Source organism: Stegodyphus dumicola, chromosome 7 (genome assembly GCF_044657685.1).
Source record: "Stegodyphus dumicola isolate Sdum_Otavi_A_Nest chromosome 7, ASM4465768v1".
Lineage (NCBI taxonomy): Eukaryota > Metazoa > Arthropoda > Arachnida > Araneae > Eresidae > Stegodyphus > Stegodyphus dumicola.
The window spans coordinates 197,411,043-197,437,325 of record NC_140774.1 but is presented as its reverse complement, the minus strand read 5'-3'; the positions used below and the strand labels follow the sequence as shown (position 1 = coordinate 197,437,325).

At 37.5% G+C, this 26,283-nt stretch overlaps 1 protein-coding gene across 1 annotated transcript in view; it reads right to left on the bottom strand.

Moving 5' to 3' along the window:
- Positions 1–26,283, bottom strand: part of LOC118197653 (follistatin-related protein 5-like) — a 299,939-nt gene that overhangs the window by 10,453 nt on the left and 263,203 nt on the right. Inside the window, exons 7-11 of the mRNA XM_085821454.1 lie at positions 21,647–21,764; positions 19,576–19,734; positions 19,326–19,457; positions 9,170–9,429; positions 5,121–5,306 (exon numbers count right to left, since the gene is read on the bottom strand). Coding sequence (XP_085677580.1) covers positions 5,121–5,306; positions 9,170–9,429; positions 19,326–19,457; positions 19,576–19,734; positions 21,647–21,764 — 855 coding nt within the window. The remainder of the gene's footprint in view (positions 1–5,120; positions 5,307–9,169; positions 9,430–19,325; positions 19,458–19,575; positions 19,735–21,646; positions 21,765–26,283) is intronic.

The window sequence follows — 26,283 nt, the reverse complement described above, 5'->3', positions numbered from 1 at the left end:
TGGCTATATGCTAATTTCCTTATTCTATATTAGTTTCAAATTTTTACCTTAAAATCTTGCCTAAAATCAAACGGCGAACCCTAGGCGTGCCCAGACCGGGCTCACCGATAATCTAGACAACTGAGAGTCTGTATTCTTTGTTTTTCCGCATCTCATCGGTCAGTTCATTGACAACAATGCTCGTTTCAGCACTCTTTTCAAAGCTCTATTCAATCAGTGTGCCACTTTGGACACACCCACAGAATTAAAATGATAATTGCTAAGTGCTATCTTCACAAAATTTTACTTGTGTACTCCTCTAGGCATAATTAGATTGCCTACCTTTTTTTTTTTTTTTTTTTAAATTTTTTTATTATCAAAACTCCGACTTTAGGAGCATGCAGGAAAGGGTTAAAGAGCTGTAGAGAGACATCTCAGCTCAGTTGCTGTTTAGTTAGCTGCTATTGTTATTGTTGATCAGATTAGCTTTTTCTGAACTGTGGATTGTGTTCTATTTAACGTTTTAGTAGTTTGAAGGATAACTATTGTTTATTACCACGTGATATTTTGAATACTTAAGCGAATATCTCTGAGGAAAATTTCAGCATTCTGTTATATTTCTTTTGATAAGAATAAATATTATTAACATTTTATAGGACTTGTGCATTCAATCTATTACGAACCCGTACGCATGCAACAGTATACTGGCATCTAAAAGTTAAGCACGCATTGCAAATTAGCAGTTTTCAAAAACATTTTTGAATTTGGTCGTAATATGCCGCTGATGCAGATGGCAGTGTGCAGACGCATCTAACGTTACAGCCAATCAGAACCGACTGCCTAAACATATGCTAATTAGACAGTCGTTGAAGTTTCTAACGTTCTGAACGATTTGAGAAAGATAATTTAAATGCTGATATGAAGTGTTTATAACTCGGTGAAGCTTAGTATAATTTCCAATAACATTCATGTTCCTGTGTCTGAAAGATGATGAATGGCAGATAGTGAGCGCTCATGTGTGTCCAATGCATTTAAATGGAACGAACAGTCAATTAAAGATTTCTCTCTTTTCTTTAGCACTGGTGGGGACCACCAGCGGCTGAGAGGTAAAGTCGCTGAATTTGGTCTTAAGTTCGAATCGTGTGAATGCGCTGGCTACATGGGCATTTTCATGGTTTTCCCCAAGTGTAACGGGTATACGAGTTAGTTTTCCTTAGAAAAACCTCCACAAAGGCATCCCTCCTCTTAGGCAGAAAGCAAAACAAACCAAACTTTAGCGTTGATGATTCGGTAGTTTTGCGAATGTGGAAACAATCCCGAAGAGGATAAACTTATGTCCGGAGACCTGAGCTCGCTCGATCAACCGCCACTACTGGAGATCTGTATATTGTTACAGTAGCGAAACAGAATCGACGAGTGACCTTCACAACTCCTACATTCATGGTTGCCATGTCACATGGTAACAGTATCTGTCAGGGCTGTGCGCCGAAAGTTTCATATAAAGAGACTGTACGCCTGAGTATTGGTACGGGTAGAAGCTCGGGCAACACTCTGTAGTACCATAGAAGATTGAGGTATTGCTGAACGTCACTAACTATTAAGCTTTTTCCCTAGTTTTAAGCAAGAACACTCTGGGAAGCAGCCCAAACATTTGGTGGCCAGCGAATATCGTGGATGCAAACGTTGCGGAGAAAATTACGCAAGGCGAAAACGTCATCGTACAAAACATCGTGAGAGAAAACAAAGCAAAGAGAAAAAATCGCAGTTTTAAAACAACGTGGTTGAAAATAAAGCGGAAAAATAAAGTACCCACAAGTCATCGCATGATGATAACATCACACACGTGCATTTTCAGGTTTTAAAAGTTGTAAATGCATGTTCGTATAATGATTTGGGAGCGCAAGAAGGGATTCTTTTACTTCTATATTTCATATTTTTGAACGAACTAATAAATCTTTGCTGAAAAAATAAGAAGGAAACTGAAAATTAAAAACTGAAAATGAGTGGCAACTTTATGGAACTCAATATAATTTTTTAAGTTTACATAGTTAATTAATTAACCGTTTTTTTATAAAGTTTAACTGATAATTATTTATGAAAAATACAATCTAAAACTACTTAGATAACTGCATGAGGTTATTTCGGTACTTTTCCATTTACCCGGCGCAAGCGATAAAGTCGCCAAAAATGTTACAACCGGTGCCAAACGGAATATTCTCGCTGATAACCTTTTACGCCTCATTTTCAACACAAGTCGCAGCCATTCCTTATCAGATCGTTTCTTTCAATATTGGTATACAATTACATCGATAGTTCAGTTTTATGCTCTAAGGAAATTTGCGGTAATTAAGTCAATTAGGATGCAATCACAAATGCGAAAATATAGAAAAAACGGTTCAAAGTCATCCATTCTAATGAGAAGCATCGCGGTTTTAATAATTTCAAAGTAAGGCATTCGTACAAATTGAAATAATTCTTGGATTTAAACTTGTACTCCAAGTTAAGATTTAACTTGAAATTAATGTAGGTTTTAACAGAGAGAATTAGATTTTTGTGGCGTAGTTTACATGAGATGAGATCACTTGGGGTCACGTGGTATGAAACGGCGAATCAGGATGTTATACCATGAAAGCATAGTAAATTCTTAAATTGTCTTTTTACAAATTTATTGTCTTTATTTATTGTCTTTTTACAAATTTTAAGCGATATTAAAATGTTTATGCCTCCAAAATAAAAAATTTCTTAGAACTAACATTTGTTTTTATGTGTATACTGTGTGTTGTCGCCAATAAAGTCTTCTTGGTGAGATTTGCGCCGCCGAAACGGAAAAGTACTGTTATCTTTATAGAAATTGCTGAGTTAATGATCAAATTATTTTCTTTCACACTTTTTAATCTGATATTGTTTTAATGAAAATTATACATTATTTTGTTTCCATTTACTCTTAAAGTGTCATTAACATTTTCATGTATAGCGTGCAATCAATTTTTTGGATGTCGATTTGTTAGTTATGACGAAAGTCAGTTACATAATATGTCAGTATGGGATTTCAAAAACGCGTGTGTGCGATGGTATCGTCACTCGATGATTTGTAGGTACTTTATTTTTTACCACAATATTTTCGACGATGATGTTTTTAAACTGCGAAGTTTTTTAACCGCTTTATTTTCAACCACGCTATTTTGTATCAGGATGTTTTAGAGCTGCAATGTTTTCTCTTTGCTTTCTTTTCTCCCACGATGTTTTCACCTTGCGTTGTTTTCTCCACGACATTTTTCCGCGATGTTTTTGCCGGGATGTTTTCCACTGTAACCGAAGGTTTCTCACACCTTCCCTCACCACCCGCCTTTTGAGAGGTCTTTCGGCTCGCGGTACCCTCTTGCCGCACAGGCACTATAAGCTTATAAACATCGATGCCTTCTCCAGGATTCGAACACATGTCCATCGGTATGCTTTCAGCCTCATTAACCGCTCTACCATCTAGGGCACAGAACAGGAATAAGTATACAGGAGACAACAGAATTTTGCCACATGGTGATACAAGTATTGTCCCATGATACTACTGATTCAGCGAAGCATCCTACAGAAACTCAGGTTTAACTTTGCAAAGCATTTTCACGCTATTATTATTTAGACGAATTTGCATACTAATATAAAGACGTTTTCGTAACAGTTATTCCCCACAAATATCTTATGAACTTGGCGGTTCCCGATGGTCCATGGGGTAGGTTTATACTTGCTCTTCATGGGCCGGGAGGTGTAAGTCCCTTCCGCCAGGGTATTGGTAGCCAAATAGCAAACTGGGCCATTGAGCGTCTGGTCCCTGCTGTCCTTGGTATTCCATGTAAAAGCCTAAGGAGAGGGGCATCCCGTGTAGTACTGGCAGGTAGCCCAAATTAATGGCCGTTCATCGACCCTAAGTTTCCATCTCCCACCCCACCGTGGTCTCGGTCCGGGAGGGACGGTGGTCTTGACCGGCCCGTGTTTAGCGGTGGGCTTTTAATCGTTGAGCGATTAATAAAGGGTACCATAAAATTGTTGGTGTCTCGGGGGTGTGGGACCCTGGGCCCAGCAGGAGTGTTTCAAGTCATCGGTGGGTGACGCTTTCGGGATTTTTCCCGTTCCCAGAATGTGATTGGGTTCACGAGCTGTGGTAAAAATCTTAGTTAGTTAGTTACCCTTGTGAAGAACTTAATCCTATTTTGCACATTTTTTTTGGACTAACAGACCATTCTTTTTGGCGGTTTATAGTCTGGAACTATACAGACCAGAGACTGCTTAGTCTGGAATTTATTTCATAACCCTCAGCAGAAAATTTAGAGAATTAATTGCACCCACACATGATTTTCAGGTGTAAATGGTTAGCACATCCATCTAGCAACTACAAGATTCGCAGTTCGATTCCTATTGCTGTTTATTCAAAATTATCGGCTACAGAAAATTTAACAGTCCTCACATTGACAGTGGTTACAGAGCGAATTATATTTTGTAAATTATATTTTGTAAAATTGAATTTTTGTAAAATTTGTAAATTATATTTGTAAATATTTTGAATTATATTTTGTAAAATTTACCGAAGTCAAGCAGGGAATTTTTGAATAAAAGGTTCAATGTGCAGACGATTACGATAAAAAGCACATGGGGATTATTATTTTTAATTCTTTACAAGTATAAATTCTCGGCTACTGACATTCAAACTAATTTATGATTAGGAACAGCAAAAATTACAAACAAATAGCTAAATTTATTGCTTTTATTTTTCAGCAACCAAAAATGAGCTGCTGCTAGAATAAGAACATTCAAAAACTAAAAGTAATCATGAATCACTACTCATTGCCATTCAGCGTATAAGAATTATAAATATGAAGATGAATAATTACTTGTTGCCATTCAACGTAAAAGAAATAGAAATAAATATTAACAAAATGTTAAAGATAATTTTATGAAATAATTAAACACATGCAAAAATATAAAATACCTGAAATTAAGAACAATTATTTCTCATGCAATAATTAGGCCACTACAATTCTAGCCTGAGTAGCTAATGGTTTCATCTGTCTTACTAAAATATACAGCTATAACAGGAATTAAAAATTCTATTAGTTGATGTAGTTGAGAAAAACGAATGAAAGTTATCATACTAGATCAAAGTGGCCATCCACGGGTTCTGGGTGAACAGTATGATGTTTCTTCTTCTGGCTTGCGTCTCGTATGATTTGAATTGTCTTCGTTCCACGATCTTGTTTGCCCCTCCAGCACAAAATCCATACTTGGTCCAGGTGAGGAACATAATGAATATCTACAGGCACTTTGTCCGTTACCACAACCTGCATGTGGAAAGAAAAGATACATAAATTAACCTCCATAAGAATGTGAATTAACTGTAATGGAATATCGACCATGCTTTCTTTCATGTGCGCATGCCCATGTGTCAAGTTCTATTTATTTATTGATTTCGAATGTTAAAAAAATCATACCTCTGGTTGTTAAAATTATCGCTGACCTGTTAAATAGATCAGTTAATTATGTAACAGCAATAATTCCCATTTATTCTACGTGGCGCAATGGAATCAGAAGCTGCGATGAATAACCTATACCTTTAGTGGCACTCCCCAACATAATGCAAAGAGATTAGAAAGTATGAAGATTAACCCAGAACTTTAGCTCAATGCAGAAATCACCACAGTGAGTGTTTCTATTAAAGCCATAGATGCATAACATATCTTTAATTTAGTCTAACATTAGCAATTTACTGAACCCAAATGCCCTTAACACTTAGTTATACAGTGTGCTTAAAATACAAGTATGTGTATTTAATACAAGTAGAAGGCTATTATAAAATTTACATATCTGTAGGTGTATGTGCGTATTTACACACGAGTGTTTGTGTAACGTGTATAGTACACACACTGGCCAATGAATTAAAAACCTTTGAGATTTTCATTTGAATGAGTGCTAGGGATGAAGTATGCATTTTTTTATGAAATGGGTTACACGTGATTAGAACGCTAATACAGTACAAAGTCTGTAATCCGGACTCGTCGGGACTTCGGGGATTCTGGAGTAGGGTTTTTTTCCGGATTATAGATCATCACTTTAAATCTGGTAAGATAGCATGCAGAAATTATGCAATTAAAACTATGAAACCGTAATTTATGAAATAAAGAGCAATTATGATCTAAAGGGTATCAAATTTTACAAAAAAAGCTTAATATTTATTTCTTTACTTTATTAAACATGTCTTTCAACGCGCGCATGCGTAATGTATGCACATTCTTTACGTGCATGTGTAAACTTTGTGGCTTAGAGGTCTACATTATAGATCATTCCGGATAATGGACGTCCGGATTACGGACTTCGTACTGTAAGAGAGCTTTTCATGACGAATGAAGTAAAATGAGAAAAACGACAGATCTTTGACCATTTGAAAAAGGGCTTATTGCTGGTGCCCGTTTAGCAGGAGCCTCGATTTTGAAGACAACAAATTTCACTGTCTCAAAAGCAGCCATATCAAATGATTTCAAAAGTTGGAATTAGAACCATAGCCCTTCTCTAGAGGAAGTAACAGTGTTTCGAGCATAGAGAGTGATCGGCGACGTCTCTGACGAATTGTACAGCAGAACGGAGACTCTGCTGTGCTTCAACAGACACAGATAGTCAACCATGCCTCTTCCCAACAGATTTCAGCTCGAACCATGAGCAGAGAATTGCAGAGGATAGGTATGTATAGCTGGGTGCTTGTGAGAAAACCACTCATTTTTGCCCGACATGCAACAATTCATTTGCAGTGGTGTTGGGAAAGATGACACTCAACATCTGAGGATTGGAAACTGGTAAATAGGTCTGATGAATCACACTACACCTTATTTTGCACTGATGGAAAACGTCGAATTTGGCGAGAACCTCATGAACACATCTTGCCTTACTCGCACTGTGCAAGGGTATGGTGAGAGTATCATGATATGGGGCATGTTCTGCTGGCATGGAAGTGGTGTCCTGGTACTCCTCGAGGGTAAACAAACAGCCATGAGGTACCTAGATAAATTGGCAGATCACGTGCACCCTGCAATGTTGCATTTTTACCCTGATGACGAAGAATACTTCATGGACTATAATGTAACTACACGTCGAACCAGAAGTGCTCAAAATTGGTTCACTGAACATTAATCGGACTTCCAACACCTTCCTTGGCCACCGCATAGCCGGAAATTTAACCCCATAGAAAATGTGTGGGATATGGTGGAAAGATGCATTCGACAGTACTCTGCCAAATACCTGCATAGCCAAAGCTGCATAGCCAAAGCATTGTATTCTCTGGACGTAAATGCACTCCAGAAGCATGGAGATTTGATGCCTGCCCAAATGAATCACAGCAGTTATCCGTGAAAAAAACAAGCCCAATAAAATATTGATCTTACGTTTCTAATTCATTGACCAATGTGTGTATATGGACATGATAAAAATTTAGTGAATGATGTAAAATGTTATAAACAGGATTCTGCTGCAGGAGGAAGACTCTTTTCTTAAATATTACTTAAGTTATTGTGTATTAAATATTATTTAAGTTATTGTGTATTTAAGTTATTGTGTATCATGTGTATTGTTATATTAAGTGCCTTAAATATTAATTATTTAAGGCATTTGTGGATTTATGCAGATCATATTAATGTAAACATAGTTTATAAGCTAATAAACATAACGATGCAACGCAGGTGCGGAGAGAGGTGCATCCGTTATTTCATAATTTCTAGCTTAGAATTTATCATTTAAAGTTGCGGTAATACAAGAAAGACTTTTGTGTATTAACTACACGTTTATTAAACAAAGAGAAACTTTAAAAGAAGAGATACACGATTATGTAACCCTGATAATTTAAAAAGAGGAAAAGCTGCTTTATTTTTCAATAGATGTTTGATAATAGTTTTAGTTTGAATATTGTGGGAGGGTTGATTTTACCCTTACTTTATGCCAGTACATATGCCAACTAATCAAATAACAATCATATGACAGCCATTAACTTTGGAATGATGCACTTCAGAAAAAATATTATAAGTATTTTACTACTTTAAAAATATAAAAGGAAAATAACTACATAAAAAATATGCTTTAGAAGCTATCACTGATTAAAGTTAAATTTTTCCTTATATGCATGACGCATAGGAACTAAAGATGTGGTATTCGTCCACGAACTGATTCACCGAACCGATTTTCTTTATTAAGGCAGTTGGGAGGGAAGAAAAGATTGCTTATAGAGTCAAAAGTCGTTAATCCGGACTCGTCGGGACTTCGGCGATTCCGGATTATCGATTTTTCCGGATTATAGATCATCAGTTTAAATCTGGTAAGATGGTATGCAGAAATTACAAAATTAAAATTATGAAACCGTAATTTATGAAATAAAGAACAATTATGATCTAAAGGGTATCAAAATTTACAAAACGAAAAAGCTTAATATTTATTTGTTTACTTTATTAAGCATTTCTTTCAATGTAAGTTGCTTCGTTTCATGTGATAATACTTTCTCTTTAATTACCTCTGGGTCAATTTAATAACCTCTGGGTCACTTTCTTCACTATCGGAAGCGAATTATAATGACGAGGAACTTGATTTAAATCATATCAAAGACGGAGTACATCGAAATGAAATACTACACTTAGTAAGGAATTATAAGCCAAATAAAATATAAAACATCTGCCCTGAAGATAAAAATAGTGCTGACAGATCAACTTCCAATCCGCGGCGTGAAATTGATAAACAGATTTCGGATTTCAAAACATACTTTCGCTTTGTAGATACAAATTACATATTAGTAAATATATATCGGAAATTCTATTTGACATAATCGAAAGTTCAAGCTTACTTTTATGAAATTGCTCTAACAGTCTGCAAAAAATAATAAGCCGGATCCAATTCGAAGATTAAGGAACAACTCAATCTGCAACATTAACTGAATTTTTAGCTTAGCTTATACCTCCGTTACACATTAAACGCGCATGCGCACAAACATATTCGCAGACGTAAAGGTCTTACGCGCACTCTTAAACGCCTGTGCGCATGCGTGAACGCGACGCATGCGCAGAAAGTTTGTAGCTTTGAGGTCCGGATTATAGATCATTCCGGATTATGGGTGTCCGAATTAACGACTTTTGACTGTAGTAATGTTTCAAAAACATTTCTTTTCCATACTTACGTCCACGACGACCATCTGGACCCTGGAAATAATGAGCACTCGATCCTTGGTGGGCTGCGTCACGTAGACGTACCGGTCAGCCACGTTGATGGCATGCCCCCAGGAGCAGTTGATGCCCCGGTCGCCGCACACGTATTCCTGCGTCCCGGGAATGACGTCCGTGCTCTGTATCTGGTGGTATAGCCGACAGTTGTCGGGGTCGAAGACGGACACACCCCAATCGTGGAATACAAAGAACCTGCGCTCTTCGGATGGGGCGGCTGCAAGATACAAAAGAACTGAGTTAGAATGATAAATTAAAATATAGTTTCCCAGCCATCTTAGGCCCACTGTCCCATCTTCTTAATGATCATTTTGCTTCATCGCCTTCTTCGAGTTTGTTGAGCGTCCTCCTACTCTTGCAACAATTATGCAAAGTGTCCAAAAAAAGAATGTACCCTTTTTCCAAATTTTTTTTCTAGGTACCCTGTGTGTAGAGGGTGGTGAAAATTGGCCTGAAAGCTACTAGATACTTCAAGTTTTGAAATAGCCGCCTTTCCTGTGTGCACAAAATTGTCACGATGGCGCCCACCAAACCAGAGAAGGCATTTTGTGCTGTGGAATACGCAAAAACAATGTCTGTTATCACAGTTGAACTCAACTTTCGGCGACAATTTGGGCTAGATCCACCGAACAAGAACTCAATCAAACGTTGGCATACACAACTAATAATAAAAGCACAGGGCGACCGCTTTCGGAGAAAACAGTTGATAGAGTTCGGCAATCCTTCATACGCAGCCCCACACAGGAAAGGCGGGTATTTCAAAACTTGGATTATCTAGTAACTTTCAAGCCACTTTTCACCACTCTCTACACACTGGGTACCTGGAAAAAAAAATTAAAAAAAGGGTACATTCTTTTTCGGACACACTGTATATTAGGTGCTCAATGAATGTTATCTGCGGGCGATGGTTGAAAAGGCATAAGATTTTTCTAAGCACTTGTATCTCTTGCACAGAATCAAATCAATGTTACTGAAAGGAACCAGAATGCTAATGAATAAATAATTCTCAAAGCAAGGATGTAATTCTCAAGCTAGTAATGATAATTCATGCAAGTTTTCTTGCAGCATCACGCAAAGTAATAATTACTAAAAAAATATGGTATTTATGTGTGCTGGATAACACTGCAAATAAGGTGGGCATGTTTATAGAAATTGAAACTGAAAGTTCTGGTTTGCATACATTTGGAGTTTAAAAGAAAAATTTATATACAATTTGGACCGACATCTACGGATAGTAGACTGACATGATTTGTGCTTTGGCGGTATTCTTGTAAACAAGCATGTCTATAGTATCTGTACACTGAAGCTAAGATTTAACTTGAAATTAATGTAGATAATTGCTGAAGGAGTTAGATTTTTGTAGTGTAGTTTACGTGAGATGACATCACTTGGGGTCACGTGGATGTTCTACCATGAAAGCACAATGAATTCTTAAATTCACGTCTTTTTCCTAATACATCAAAAATGGATGAAAAACCATTTAAAATTTGGGATTTGCCGAGAACAGTGGAAGAATGTCATATTCTTTCAAGCGAAAGGCGTTTTACCTTTGCTACAAGTGATAATAATCATCAGAGGAAATTGTATTTCGGAAACGAAATTCAATGGTGGCGCAACCTTTCAACTTGTCACGGTAAAAGAAGTATACAGAAAGGCACATGGTTTGAGCCACCGAAATTGCGTTTCTTGAAGTGTGTGAGACTTATTTATGGTTTGAGTGAAGAATTAACTTCAGTTAAAGGGTGTGAAGAGTAGGTGGAAAGCAATCATGGAACAATTTGTGGATTGGAATAACTAATTCTTTGCTTAAACATCAACGACGGAAAATAATGGCCGAAGACCTGGTATGGACCTGGTATGATGGCCGAAGTGGATGAAAGTATGTCCACGAAGCGCAAAAAACAATGCGGGACGGATTCTACCTCAACTGTGCATCTTTGGTAGAGTTTGCCTTGAAAGAAACGAATGTTTCCTTATAAAGGTGCCAAACCTTTCCATGAGCATTAAATTAGAAGCAATTAAGGAAAATATCGAAAAAGGAACTATACCATATTCCGATTCCTGAGAATCATGCTGCACTGAAAAACTGGAAGAGGAAAGTTTCGAACATTTCAAAATCGACCATAAATACAATTTTATCGATCAGAAAACTGGAACGTACACATAAAAATAGAAAGACTGTAGAGTAGCGCCAAATGGCGAAATAAGAAACACAGAGGAACGGCACCATTTCATGATCTGGAAGCCTTGCGAAATTTATGCGGAGAAGGGAAACGAAGGACCCGCTTGAAAAAATTTTAAAGGATATTAAAATGTTTATGCTTTGAATGTAAAAAATTCTTAGAACTAACATTTGTTAACATTTTTTATGCGTATACTGTGTGTTGCCGAGAGTCTGCTTGGCGAGATTTGCAGCATTATTAATTTTTTTAAAATTTCTACTGTGCGTTGTCGCCAAGTTTGTTCGGCGAGATTTGCGCTGCGAAGTGGAAAAGTGCCAAAAATTTTAGTAGAATGAACTCTATGTCTGCTTGGCGAGTTGCTTGTTACGTAGGATTGAAATCTCGACTATTTTACTACATGCTTTATCCACCTAAGTGTAGAAAGGAATAACAGATTTTGATCGATTATAAATATTGCAAAATAAAATTCTTTGCATAATTAGACAATCGCTTAAATTCTTAATCGCGGCAGAAGTTTGGATATTCACGTTATTATTCCTTAAAATTAAATAATACAAAACATATTCTTACTTACACAAACGCTTGTTTGAGATATTACCGAATTACGGATTTTCTGAAAAGAAAATGGTAAAGAAAACGCCCAAGGCTTTTCGATTTGATAAAGATGTAATGATTTTTTTTTATTTCTTTATCTTTTTGATCTGATTCTTTAATCTTTCCGGACGCTTGTTATTCTGCATTTATTTTACTGCTTGGTATTTAAAAATTACTTTAAAAGCAAAAGCGAAAACTCTTTACTGCATTTTATTACGAATTCTTAAGAAGCTACGACCATTGAAAGAAACATCATTAATGGAATTTATTGCTGCTGTTTTGAGGTTCATCCTGCCCTTCAGGCATTTGGTTGCTTTTCATACGAAATCTTTTAAATTTTATGAGAGGTTTTATGCTTTTATATATAACCACCTAATACACACAGTTCCATAATTTATATAATAGTTTTCGTGTTCAACGGCAGAAAATTAATCAGTCAGCAGCACTTAAATTTTTAAGAAAACCTATTCCATCGATAATATTTATACAGTCACAAATTTAATTACTTTAGAAAATTAAAATTAAAGCTAACCGAATTTATACCTTTTGTTTTGAAAGGAAGTGCAGAACCCTGCAAAATTTTTTTGAGGTCAGGAAAGGTTTTTGAGTGCCTTTCCTGGGATTCCAGTTCCGGACCTCCCGAATACTCGTCGAGCGTGTTTTCAGTTACAACACGAAGGCATGCAGAAAGGAGGAGATAATACCTTACATACTCCCCCTTTCAAAGGATGACTTACAGGATCTCACTCTCTTTCGCCACATAAACAACACTAGATCCTACTTAAAAGCCTGGCGACCACGCACAGGCATGAAATACTACCAGCACGGAAGGAGGATGAAAATTACGCTTTATTATTCTCACCTATGAGCAGAAAGGCACGTACATCGTGCTTTATAATAACACCGACAGCTTGCCGTGAAGTCTAAAAGAATAGTGCTGGACTAGCACTTTAACTTACTCTTAACTAGGTTGACTCGACAACATAACAGGCTTGATAACTATTCAGATTGCCAAAAGGCGCATCAGAGTGGCAGCAAGATCAGAAACGAAATGTGCGCTGGCTAGCAAAAACACGCTCTCAATTAAAATCCAAGATTCACCCGTTTAAATGCTCACATCACTTAACTTTAAATTAGCATCTTGTCGAGGAAATGCGACAGGAAGTTGAGGATTTCAGGAAAGATAACAAAACTTTGAATAATAGGTTAATTGAACTGAGGGAAACCCTACGTTGGAACCAATATATACACTGAAGTGACAAAAGTCATGCGATACCTCATATTTTGTCGGTCCTCCTTTTGCCCGCCGAAGTGCAGCAACTCGACGTGGCATGGACTCAACAAGTCGTTGGAAGTCCCCTGCAGGAATATTAAGCCATGCTGCCTCTATAGACGTCCATCATTGTGAAAGTGTTGACGGTGCAAGGTTTTGGGCACGAACTGACCTCTCGACGATGTCCCATAAATGTTCGATGGCATTCATGTCGGGCGATCTAGGCGGCCAGATCATTCGCCGGAATTGTCCAGAATATTCTTCTAACCAATCGCGAACAATTGTGGCCCGGTGACACGGCGCATTGTCATCCATAATAATCCCATCGTTGTTTGAGTACGTGAAGTCCATAAATGGCTGTAAGTGATCTCCAAGTAGCTGAAGGTATCCATTTCCAGTCAATGATCGGTTCAGTTGCACCAGAGGACCGAGTCCATGCCATGTAAAAACAGCACAGACCATTATGGAACCACCACCAGTTTGAACAGTGCCCTGTTGACAACTTGGGTCCATGGCTTCGTGGGGTCTGCGCCACACTCGAACCCTACCATCAGCTCTTACCAACTGAAATCGTGACTCATCTGACCAAGCCACGGTTTTCCATTCGTTTAGGGACCAACCGATATGCTCACGAGCCCGCGAGAGTCGCTGCAGGCGATGTCGTGCTGTCAGTAAAGGCACTCGAGTCGCTCTTTTGCTGGCATAGCCCAAGGAAGACAAATTTCGCCGTACTGTCCTATCGGACACGTCCCTCGTACGTCCCACATTGATTTCTGCGGTTATTTGCAGTGTTGCAAATCTGTGAACATTGACAACTCTACGCAGACGTCGCTGGTCTCGGTCGTTAAGTGCAGGTGGTCGGCCACTGCGCTGTCCATGGTGGGATGTTATGCCTGAAATTAGATACTCTCGGCACACTCTTGACACTGTGGATCTCGGAATGTTGAATTCCCTAACGATATCCGAAATGGAATGACCCATGCGTCTAGCTCCAACTACCATTCCGCGTTCAAAGTCTGTTAATTCTCGTCGTGCGGCCATAATCACGTCAAAGCCTCTTCACATGAATAACTTGAACACAAATGAAAGCCCTGCCAAAGCACTTCGCATTTATACATTTTCCACGCGATACTACTGCCATCTGTATATTTGCATATTGCTATCCCATGACTTTTGTCACTTCAGTGTATATTAAGGAAAGAGAACATAGCTTATAAATGCGTGAATAAAATTTATAAATAATTTCTAAATCCTTTTTATAAAACGTTTCACTGTATTTGACGGCTCCACGGTAATTAGATAAAGCATTATTAGAGCTTAAATTACTATAGAATGCCTTAAACAAGATTTAAACAGTTACTCTGAACTTAATCTTTTTAATTTTGTCACTCAGAAATATTGTACGAGCGCAAAAAACTTCGTTTATTTGAAAACTCCTAGTTTTCTCTGAGTACAGAGTAACCACGATTTTAAGTATGGAGCCTAATATCCGATAGGCCCATCAGCGGCCGAGCGGTAAAGTCGCTGAACACTGGTAGTTCGGTCCGAGGTTCGAATCCCGCGAACGGGCTGACTGCATGGGCGTTTTCGTGGTTTTTCCCATGTGTAACGTGTATACGAGCCAGTTTCCCTTAGAAAGTCGTCCACGAAGGCATCCCTTCCCTTAGGCAGATAGCCCTCGTGTGCTTTGCCATAATTCAACACACCACCAACTAATATCCTACAAAATACTCTCCAGGATTTTTGTTGGCCCACTTTACCTAAAAACCCTACATTTACACCAAAGAGTGGTTCACTGGCTGTTAAGTTGGCTTCTAATGAATTGTCTGCGCAGAAAATCTTACAGCTTTGCTTATTCATTTCTCGTTTAGGTGAAAGTAAGCATCATCGCTAAAGACAATTATGCTGGAAAGCCGTACAGTCGGTATCGGAAGCTGACTGCGATGTCGAAGGGCCTGGGCTCGAATCCCGGGGAAGGCATGGTTGTAACTATCCGTCCCTTCATAGGAAACGCGATGGTGGCCCAACTATTAGGTGCCTCCATAATAAAGAGACCAACACATCCGGCCTTGTATAGGTTAATGGACTAGGTTACATCTGTAATTGTTCACAATAAATAAATAATAATAAAAAAATGCTGGAAATATTCTTATCTATTTCATGGTTACTTAATGTCAGATTGCTAAGATTCTTAGGCTTTCAAGTAGTTAGTTTATTGAAATTTTTATGCGATTTAAATCTTGCAAGGATGCATACATGTGTGCAGATCTTTCGTGGTATTCTTCTGCGAGGTGATTTCTGAAATGCACCAAATAGACTCTTCGTAATTCTCAATAACATTTTAAAGTCCACCAGCGGCCGAGTGCTAAAAGCCATTGAACATTGGTTATTCGGTCCGGGGGGGGTTCGAGTCCCGGGCAATGGGCTGGCTACATGGGCGTTTACGTGGCTTTCCTCATTTGTAACTTGGACTTTTCCCTAAGAAAGTCCTCCACGCGGCATCTCTCCCTTTTCTTGTCGTGCCAAATGGCAACATTTTAACGCCCTGCGGCTATATGTTTGAGAAACCAGTAGGTTCTTAACGCGCCGGTGATTAAATGTTCACAACTTTATTTATTGTCTCGAATTTCTTAAGAATTCTTTCCACTTATTGACCGATTTAATGAATAATTTTCGACCCAAAATAATATACACTTGTGACCGTTCCTGTTAATATAAATTTTATATTAATACATATTAATACATATATATACTATTATATACAATATTAGATATATATATATAATATTAGATACATATAATATTAGATATATATATAATATATACATGTAATATATTCAGGAGGAGGAATTTGGATGTCATAGAATGCTGATCCATAACGATTAGGAAAATTGGAGGTAGATATATATATAATATATACATGTAATATATTCAGGAGGAGGAATTTGGATGTCATAGAATGCTGATCCATAACGATTAGGAAAATTGGAGGTAGATATATATATAATATATACATGTAATATATTCAGGAGGAGGAATTTGGATGTCATAGAATGCTGATCCATAACGATTAGGAAAATTGGAGGTAGATATATATATAATATATACATGTAATATATTCAGGAGGAGGAATTTGGATGTCATAGAATGCTGATCCATAACGATTAGGAAAATTGGAGGCGAATGCAGATTAAATCTTCAGTTTTGTTTTCGACGACATGTTGCAGCTATACACAAGTCGGCACATTAAATGTGCCTGTTCCAAAAGGCTTACATTTTTGATAATTTTGTAGCAAGAAAGCAGAGCAGACAGCAATGTAGCTAGGCCAAAACGTGGAAAACAAGTGCGAAATGTTCAGGATGAAATCTCAAGTCAGACTGAGTTAGTTTTGGTTCTCAAAGCATTCTGATTGGATGGTTAATAATGCTGTAAAATTATTATTGGCTGTTAAGAATTTCAGTTCCGTTTACATCACCAGAATTACGTAAGAATCATATGACATAGATTAGTCTCGAAATGACGCAGTGCATAGAGGGGTTACTATTTTTAGAATAGAGACGGGCAATTTACGCTGCTAATTTAATCTTTAATATATTCTTTATTTTTCTTACATATATATATATATATATATATATATATATATACATTATCCCTTTATAAATATATAATATTCGATGTATATAATATTTTCTATATATATAATATAAGATATATTTATACATCCTCTCTCTATTTCTATATACAATATTCTATATTAATATAAACTATGATGCACACACACTAGGAACAAGGGTGTACCCTGGTAGAGTAGCCAGAGAAAGACTTCAGCAAAAGCCAGGTGATAAGCCTGATAGGTTATATTAGACTTTTGCAAAATTATATGTGAGGTCCTTGTGTAACTTGTTAATAAATTACGAACCCATCCAACACGATCCCTCCATACACTTTATTAACTGTTTACACATAGTTCTCACCTAATTTTCTCGAAAATGGCACTCAATTCAAATATCGCCTTTTTATTGGAACATGTTGGATTAAAAACCATAAAAGCTGACATAACATCATAATAACATTAACAACTGAAACGTATTCAGATTATCATAAAAAAAATTGATGACGAAACTTCATTTTCAATCTGTTACTTGTATACTTAATAGTCTCTTAAAAGATTATTTCTTCCTATTGTTTGTACTTAGCAAAAAATACTTTGTTGTATTTATATAAGTAAATTCCTACAAACATAAGAGATGGTGTAAAAAATATTACAATATTAGCTCATAAGCATATACTTCACAGCCCATATTTTTTCCCTCCAATCTTAACAGTAATAGCCAAATTAATTTTTAACCTAGAAGGGCTATTAATTTCGTTTTAGCACTTTGCATCGAATCACTATAAACGGCATTTCACTTTTCAAATTGTTGCCATGAATATTATCGCCCTGTATTACATTTAAAGAAATTAAATAATGAAGAATCTGCCTAAATGTATGTATGTTTCTCGGACTATGGTAAAACAACGATACCTAGAGCCATCGAATTTTGAATAACGTAATCCTCCCCCCGAATATGGGCATCGCATCTGAAAGCCCAAATTTGGAATTTGTTTTATTATCTATTTCTTTTTTTGTAAAACTTTTAACGAATTTTTGATTAACAAACTCATCGATTTCAAAGCGAGCACTGTCAATAGTGCATGAAAAAAAAATAATTATCTCTAGCGCGCAAGACTGTGTATCGGAAATTCTAAAGATATGCTCTCTTTAAATTATTTTGCGATGTTGCTGTTGAATCGAATTTTATGGTTAAAGTACGAAGAACGTGATATTTAATAAATAAAAATAACACATAACTTTAAAAAAAAATCGTAATTGGCATAATATAAAATCTGAAAACTTTCAGATTAAAAAAAAAATATTTAACCTAATTTATTCTCTGCTTTTATATCATAAATATAAAATATGCGGCCATTTGTATACATTCTTTAATCATAATTTCCCACAGGTAAATTACACTTCCCACAGGTAAATTTCCCACAGGGTAAATTACACTTCAAAGTTCCTATTTTTAATTCTTCAGAGACTACTAAATAAACTAACGAGTCATGGATTTAATACCAATAGGGTGAAGAACAGTTTGCACAAGGTTTCTATGATTTTCACAGTGTGTGTTACAACCACTTGCCATTTTCTATTCACACAGTATGCCTTCCTTTAATGACTAACAGATCTGCGTACAGTACTATGCATTCCTGAGGTTGAAAGAGTATGTAACTTTTTTTTTAGTTTCATACCATTTGCAACACCTAATCATTATGCAAAGATTCGATACTTCGGCACCAGAATGGTACCGTGGGTCCTAGGAAGGCGTTGTTACTCTGGATAGCTAGTACACAGGGCCTATACCAACATACTCAGGGTAAATAATAGGTGGTCCTTGACGTTACACCTAACCTAACCTAACCTAACCTAACCAATCGCAACATGCTTACATGAAGACCGCATTTACTTCTGCCTGTTTTACTATGTACTCTTGCAGATCCATTGGTTTTACAATGTACCATTTGCAATATGTTCACATGAAGACCGCATCTACTTCTGCCTGTTTTACAATGTACTCTTGCAGATCCATTGGTTTTACAATGTATCATTTGCAACATGTTCACATGGAGACCGCATTTACTTCTGTCTGTTTTACAATGCACTCTTGCAGATCCATTGGTTTTACAATGTACCATTTGCAACATGTTCACATGAAGACTGCGTTTACTTCTGCTTGTTTTACAATGTACTCTTGCAGATCCATTGGTTTTACAATGTACCATTTGCAACATGTTTACATGAAGACCGTATTTACTTCTGTTTTACAATGTACTCTTGCAGATCCATTGGTGATAATACCATCGGTCTTACAAATTAAACCTCCCTCTTCGGCCTGTTTTTGTTTGTTGAAGATATTCTACATCTCAATCACGCAAATAAGCATGCCATTAAACATTTTGGACAACTGCAAGACGCCAAAGAGCAAACAACAGCAAAGCTAAATAAATTAAGGAGAACTTACTTGGTGTTGGTTGATCTTGTACGATGAGGGAAGTGATGTCCCTCGTCATGCCAGCAGGATTACTGGCCACACACATATACGCTCCCGTGTCACTATAAGTGATCTTTCCAACAAGTAGGGCAGTTCCATTGCCTGTAACATAATCCAAAATGTCATTAACATCAGCTGGCAAGAGTATTTCTTAGTTTCTGCAACATCTGCAGCCGGTGTTGCAGAAACCAAAACGCAAAAAGAATGTGCAAGTACTTACCAACTATGGTGTACTTGTCCGACATCAGTTTGAGCTCCTCGTCATTCTTGAGCCAGGAGACGGCCGGGGTAGGCACGCCTATCACATGACATTCCATCTCTGCAAGCTCTCCTGGAGCTCGAGATTGCAGCTTTGGAATGACATGTACCTCGGGTATGGCTACATAAGTACGAAAGGTAAGTTGGTATTTATTGCTCAAATATTTATCGACACAAACAGAAAAGTACTTCATGTCATTTATGAGTAAATATTGGAAAAGGTAGCTAAAGAGTTGATGTCTTTAAATACTAATGATCTCATACATGCGCCTCCAACTTCAAAGATGTGGACAATTTTTATATAACTGTTTTAACACTATAGGTTATAGAGTTTTGTAAATAGGAACTTGTTATGAGGTTCAAGTAGAGTGAAGATTACAATTTACAGAATGTTCATTGCACTTTATTAAATTAAATACAACTCTGTCACACCTTTATGTACACAATTTATGAAAATATCAGTAACAAATATTTCCATGAAACCAGATACAAATTTTATAAGGTATGCCGTTTTACCTAATGAGATTTATAAGTATGCTTTATTCTGAATAAAGGTCGACACATCTTCTGCGGAGAGCGAGTGGAAGGACGATTTATCCTCATCTGTAGTTTTAGTTCCAGTCTTCCATTATTTGGTTTGTTTTAATTTGCCGGTTGTGTCAGCTTGGCGGTACTACTTATTAGACTTAAGTTAGGTTAGATTACCTAATGAGAAATCTTAAATCGCCAAATTGAACAATTTCTTTTTCGGCGGCTTTCAGAATTTGGTTAAAAAAAAAAAAAAAAAAGTGAAATTCGACCAGGAACTCAAAAGAGATCTAAGTCAATACATTTGTTCACGAATTACGTTCAGTTGCAGGAATACTGAATTTACTCTATGAATTTTGCAGGTAAAGATATGAGAATCGTCTTGAGCCCAATATGCACCAAAGTGCATTATGTGGACCAAGTTAATTCCGTCAACGGAGCTATCTGGCAGATGTACTAACTGCCCCAGTGGATCGGCTGCTTCGCTGTTGGTGCAAAGAAAGTAGCTGGCTTCTAGTAATGCATCCAGAGGTTCTACGAATATATTAAGAAATATTCAGCATTAGGAAGAATACGCAAAGAAAGTTAAATAATGATAAAATTGTTTCCGACGCTCCTTAATGCTGGTAACGTTTCCTCGACACTATGGCATTTCTAGGTCTTATATGGTTTCTGTGAGAAAGCAGGTAGTTCTTCTCATGACAAGCTGGTCAAAACTTTCCGTCTCGAACAGAAGTTCCTATAGGAACTTGAAGACCCCCAACTAAAGTTCTAGTTCCGATGGCTGACCGAGTGCTCAAGCACGGTGAGTAACTCTCGCAACCAAGAACTGCATTACCATCATTGCAAGGATTGCCTTTTTTTTTTCTTTCGTCTGCAACTGCGAAATCTGCTTATCTGGATGGTCAAAAGTCATGGGCTTTCCGGTTTTATTGTTATTACTAATTTATTATTAATTATTAGAAAGTTTACTCAGAGCGTGTTTTCGTTAGCCAGCGCACGTTTCGTTGCTATCTTGCTGATACGCGAGTAAGCCTCTTGGCCATTTCGGATTATCGTCACGCCTGTTAGGTTTTTGTTGAGTCAACCTGTTAGGCGTAACTTAACGTGCTAATCCAGTACTATTTTATTTTAGATTTTGACTTGAATTATATTCTACGTTTCAGTTTCACTGCAAGTTGACGGTGCCATTTTCACTGCAAGTTGACGGTGCCATTGTAAAGCACGAAGATCGTGCCTTTCTGTTAATTATTTGAATTAAATAAATGGTTATTTTCACTCTTCTTCTGTGCTGGTAATTTATTCAAGTCTGTATGAGAATTCGCCAGGTTCATTGTAGGATCTAATTCAGTTTATGTGAAACAGCAGAGACAGATCTTACAGTGAGTTTTAAGTACCGAGAGCCAAAACTGTCAGAGTACATACTTCAGTCAGTATCACAGACTAACCTGGAGGGAGGGAAGAAAAACTTAAGGAAGTCATAACTCGAAGGCAAAATAACTTACTATGCACGTGCAGTACATGAGTTTGTACCACATCACGATTGTGCTGCGCATGGCACGTGTAGTTCCCGCCATGTATCAGTTGCACATTCGTCAGATACAGCGATCCATCCACAAACACCTGAAAAAAAATTAATTAAATTTATTAAATCCCTCAAAAGAAGATAAAATATAAAAATATCTATTCAAGAAAATTTTATGTTTTGAGAAAGGTAAGTGGGGTGAATCTCATTCTAACGGGGGAAAAAATAAAAATTAAAGTACAAATTTGTATATCACTGCTAATGCTAAATTATTACACAAATTAAAAGATAGGAAGGTATCAATGTAAAAAAATTACAACTGTTTCAATTTAAAATTAACTTTATTAAATTATTTGGGATAAAGATGTTGGCTTCATGAAAAAATTAAACAGCAGATGAAAAAAAAAGTTTTTAAAATCGTTATTTAGGAATTATTTTTCAATTTGGGCCTGTGGAACAAGAAGTTTAGCCTGCAGTTCCTGGGATATTGCGCTGATTCAAGATTATTATATCTTCCCATCAATCACGCCAGAACAGGAATAAGTGAAAAGAGGTACCAGAACTTCACCAGTGCTTTTACAGGTTCAATCCGATCTCACTACTGTACAACTCCATCAGTTTCGATGGACTGCACATCCGAGGATCTTCCCTTCGACGATATTTAATCTTTCGTATAATTTTTAGTCATAATCTCCCACCCCTATACGGAATAAAGGTTAGCTGCATGAGTTCGGTATAACACCTCTTTAAATTAAAAAAAATTTTAGAAGCTTTTCTAGTATAATTTCCTGTTTTTGATCCTCTTGAATATTAACACACATAAATCTGTCCAGTAGGCTTTAGGGAGGCTAGATGTCCCTAAAGCCTACTGCCCCTAAAGCCTACTGTCCTTAAAGCCTAATGTCCCTAAAGCCTTGCGTCATTAGGCTTTAGGGACCCCGGAAAAGGACGGATGTTTGTAAGTGGCAATATGCTGTTGCGACACTTAAAATACTATCGAGCCAAAAGTCATCTTGAGGACCTTAGGCCTAGGGCTATTCTTTAAAACTGGGACGAAGCCGGATAGATTTGATGTGTCTTTTACAAGGGACCGCTTATACTATGGTCTAGTTGTCATTACTGTCATAGACAAAAGGCGTAAAAGCTATCAAAACCGTTTATACTTGTGGAGCAGGGTTTAAGCCACAGCCAATCAAGAAAGATAAAGTTACGCAAGCATAAATAGGGAGCTGACTCAGAAAAACCGTGACTCGAATGTCGGTTCGTGTTTCCTTCCCTGTGATTGGTTGGTTCGTAATGAAAGCTGACATAAAATCGAAACGTTAGAACATTTAGGCCAAATTCTGACACTAGTTTTTGTAAGGTCTGGTTGCCTAGTAACGAAAGTCAGTTTATGTTTCTTATGACCGCAAAATCCTTATCTGAATGAAGCCTAGGGAGCTCAAGACATACGCCAACTACAGGCCTGCATCTTGGTCACAATAAAATTCGTGAGCCAGATGTGGCTGTAATGCAGATCAAGAGGATTAGAAATTACAACAACAACAATGTATTTAAACTGCATGAAAATGTCTTCTCTGAAAGACTGGGTCTGGTGACGTTAGTTGAAGAAAGTAAATGATGGTATTATCGGAAATTTATCATGGGTGAATTAAATATTACTAGCATTGAAAATCAATCAATAAAAGCAATAACAACACATCTTAGCAATATGTATTTAACTTCGGCAAACTCTCATAAGCTCAGTTTACCATTAAAAACATCTTATAGCAGATTTATCGCAGGTTCTCTTTCTGGTTCTTTTGAATGTTATAGTCTAACTGTGGCATAGGTAAATGAGATTTTCTAGGAGTTCTTGTTACAGTCTCACTCATTCCTGCTCGGTAGAGAGTTCCATCTCAACAAAGCACTGTACAGAATGTTAAAGGGCCAACACTTCATAATTTTTTTACACCCAAAATACTTCCTTTCCGAATTAAATGACGCAAACAGTTGCCTATCTCTTTCGTTCCACACTCTTATCTTTCAGCGTAAGTCGTGCAGGGATGATTCATGACTACGTATTGCCATTCAGGGAAGAAATACCAACGTCAGCAGACAGCCACGGTTAAGCTCTTTCGAAGCCAAACTTTTCCCTTTCTAAAGCTCGACACAGTGACGCATCTTATATATATATATATATCTGTTTAGTAATTCCACTTTAGATATAGCAGTGAGAGAAATTTTGCTTTGGAGCAGGATGTCGATGTCACCACTCTGGTTGACTTTGCTCGAGAAGAGTAAACTTTGTAGAAGAGTAACTTTAGAATATTCTCTCCAGAAGGATAAAGGATTTCAGTTTTGTAATTTTGCTATTAGTGCACAATTTCTGATCGTGCAGAGACGAACATGACCCTCAGTATTATGCCATCTCTAATCTAAATAACTTTTCATCAACTCGTTTGTGTAAAAAAAGTGTCACTGCTGTGGATTACCGTGCACCAAACAACAATTCGTCACTTATTCTACTGTATGACCAATCTTCAGTCACTTTTAAAGAGAATGGATAGCCATTTGTCATAATTATTCGTCGCTTATCCTGCTGTATGACCAATCTTCAGTCACTTTTAAAGAGAAAGGATAGCCATTTGTCATAACTATTCGTCGCTTATCCTGCTATATGACCAATCTTTAGTCACTTTTAAAGAGAATGGATAGCCATTTGTCATAATTATTCGTCGCTTTGTAAGGATCTTAAGTTTTACTAACGTTTATTTTAAATCTTTACTATCACTTCTTATCTTCTACTTCCGGCCAGAATTATAAGCGTGAAGGATTTTATGCAAAGTTGTCTGGCGAACGCCAAGTATTTAAGTGTGGCCTTTTTGCCAAGCAGGAGAGAGGAAGCCGTGAGTTCGAAGCAGGCCGCTTACCTTAGAAGTTACGCAGTTGCTAATTGCCTTCCAGGCCAGAGGTATTAATCCTCTTGAATAAATAAACGTATTGTAGTGTTCACAGTCTCTGTGCTACATACGCTTCCTGTTATTATAAGGCCAATCTTATTCTAAAGTTAAATTAGAGTTTAGTTTTATTTTGATATCTTTTAAGTTAGACCCCGAGTGGAGGGTCATTGTATTCCGAAGTACGGAAGTCATTGTATATAAAGAAAAATAAAGGGTTTTTGTATACCCTTCGTCTGTATCCTGTCTACTTACTACAATTAGTGAACATAGCTTTAGTAAGCTCTCTGTTCCTAGTCAGGTCATTGTATGTTTCCGAAGAAGGTTAGAAGAAACATTGAACCTGATAGTGGCGCCCGACGAAGAATAACCATGGCCGAGTTTCAAGAAGAACCTGTGCTGCCTGCAGAAACGGCTCAGAATCCAGAAATGCCAGCTGCCGCCCTGGAAGGATTTGGGTACATCGTCCAGACCATGCGCGCTTCGATGAAACCAGAAGCAACGTTTAATGGAAACTCACAGGTAACCAGTTTTTTGGAGAAATTAGATGACCACTTCATGCTCTACCCCGTGCACGAGTTTCAAAAAGTTACCTTAGCTACCAGCGCTTTGAGGGGCCAAGCGCTTAACTGGTTCAAATGTATCGGCAGAAGTCTCTTGGGTCAAGCAGGAAGTCCCACCTATACTTACGAAAATTTCAAGACTGCCCTACTAAAAGCCTTCCCTGTTGTAAGGGATCGTGCGAAATTAGAAACAGAACTTTTCAGTATATATCAACAAAGAATGGAAAACCTCACGAGCTTTATTTTAAGAAAAATTCACGTTTTCAAGCTCTTGTATGGAAACCGTCCGGATCCTGAAATAATTCAAGTGATTTTGCCGAGGTTACTACCCCAAGTGCAAGACTTTATTGAATTAAGAAATCCGACTACACTGGAAAAATTATTTGAGCTAGCAATCCAGTTTGAAAGTAGAAGAACGGCGGACGTCGAAAGAAGACGCCAATATCAACAGCGAAACCAATTTGGTATGCCAAGACTACAGCAAACTCAAGCACATGGCTACGGAGAAAAAGCGAATCAGTGGGCAAGGAAACCCGAGCATTCAAAAACAGCCGGCGAACGTCGACAGTTCAATAGCAACCCAGGAAAAAAGTATCAAGGCCAGTGGAGAAAGAAGGAAAGCACCGAAAGGAAAAATAATTTAAACTAAAACGGATTTCTGCTGACGAGAGGGTGCGGAAATCCGAAGGCCACGAAAACCCCTCTTCCTACAAGTTAAATACAGTAATGGTGAAAAATTTAACTCTTCCGAAGATTGAAGTCTTGGTAAATAATATCCCGGCCACCGCACTCCTGGATACCGGCGCGCAGTGTTCCTGTGTGGCAGAAGTCTTTTTTAGAAAGTATTTTCGCAAATACCGCATATATAATGCGGATAATACAACAGTATTAGCGGCGCAAGGAGAACAATGTAAGTGCGTAGGTAAAGTACCTTTGTACATCCGTATCAAGGACGAACAAGTAAAGGTGATGTTTTTTATAGTAAAGAATTTGCAAGCAAATTTAATCCTAGGAATAGACTTTCTTTCAGACGCACAAGCTACACTGGATTTTAATGCAGCGTCCCTTAAGCTGACGATGAAACCAGTGCGTGTAGAAAAGGTTTGACCGCCAAG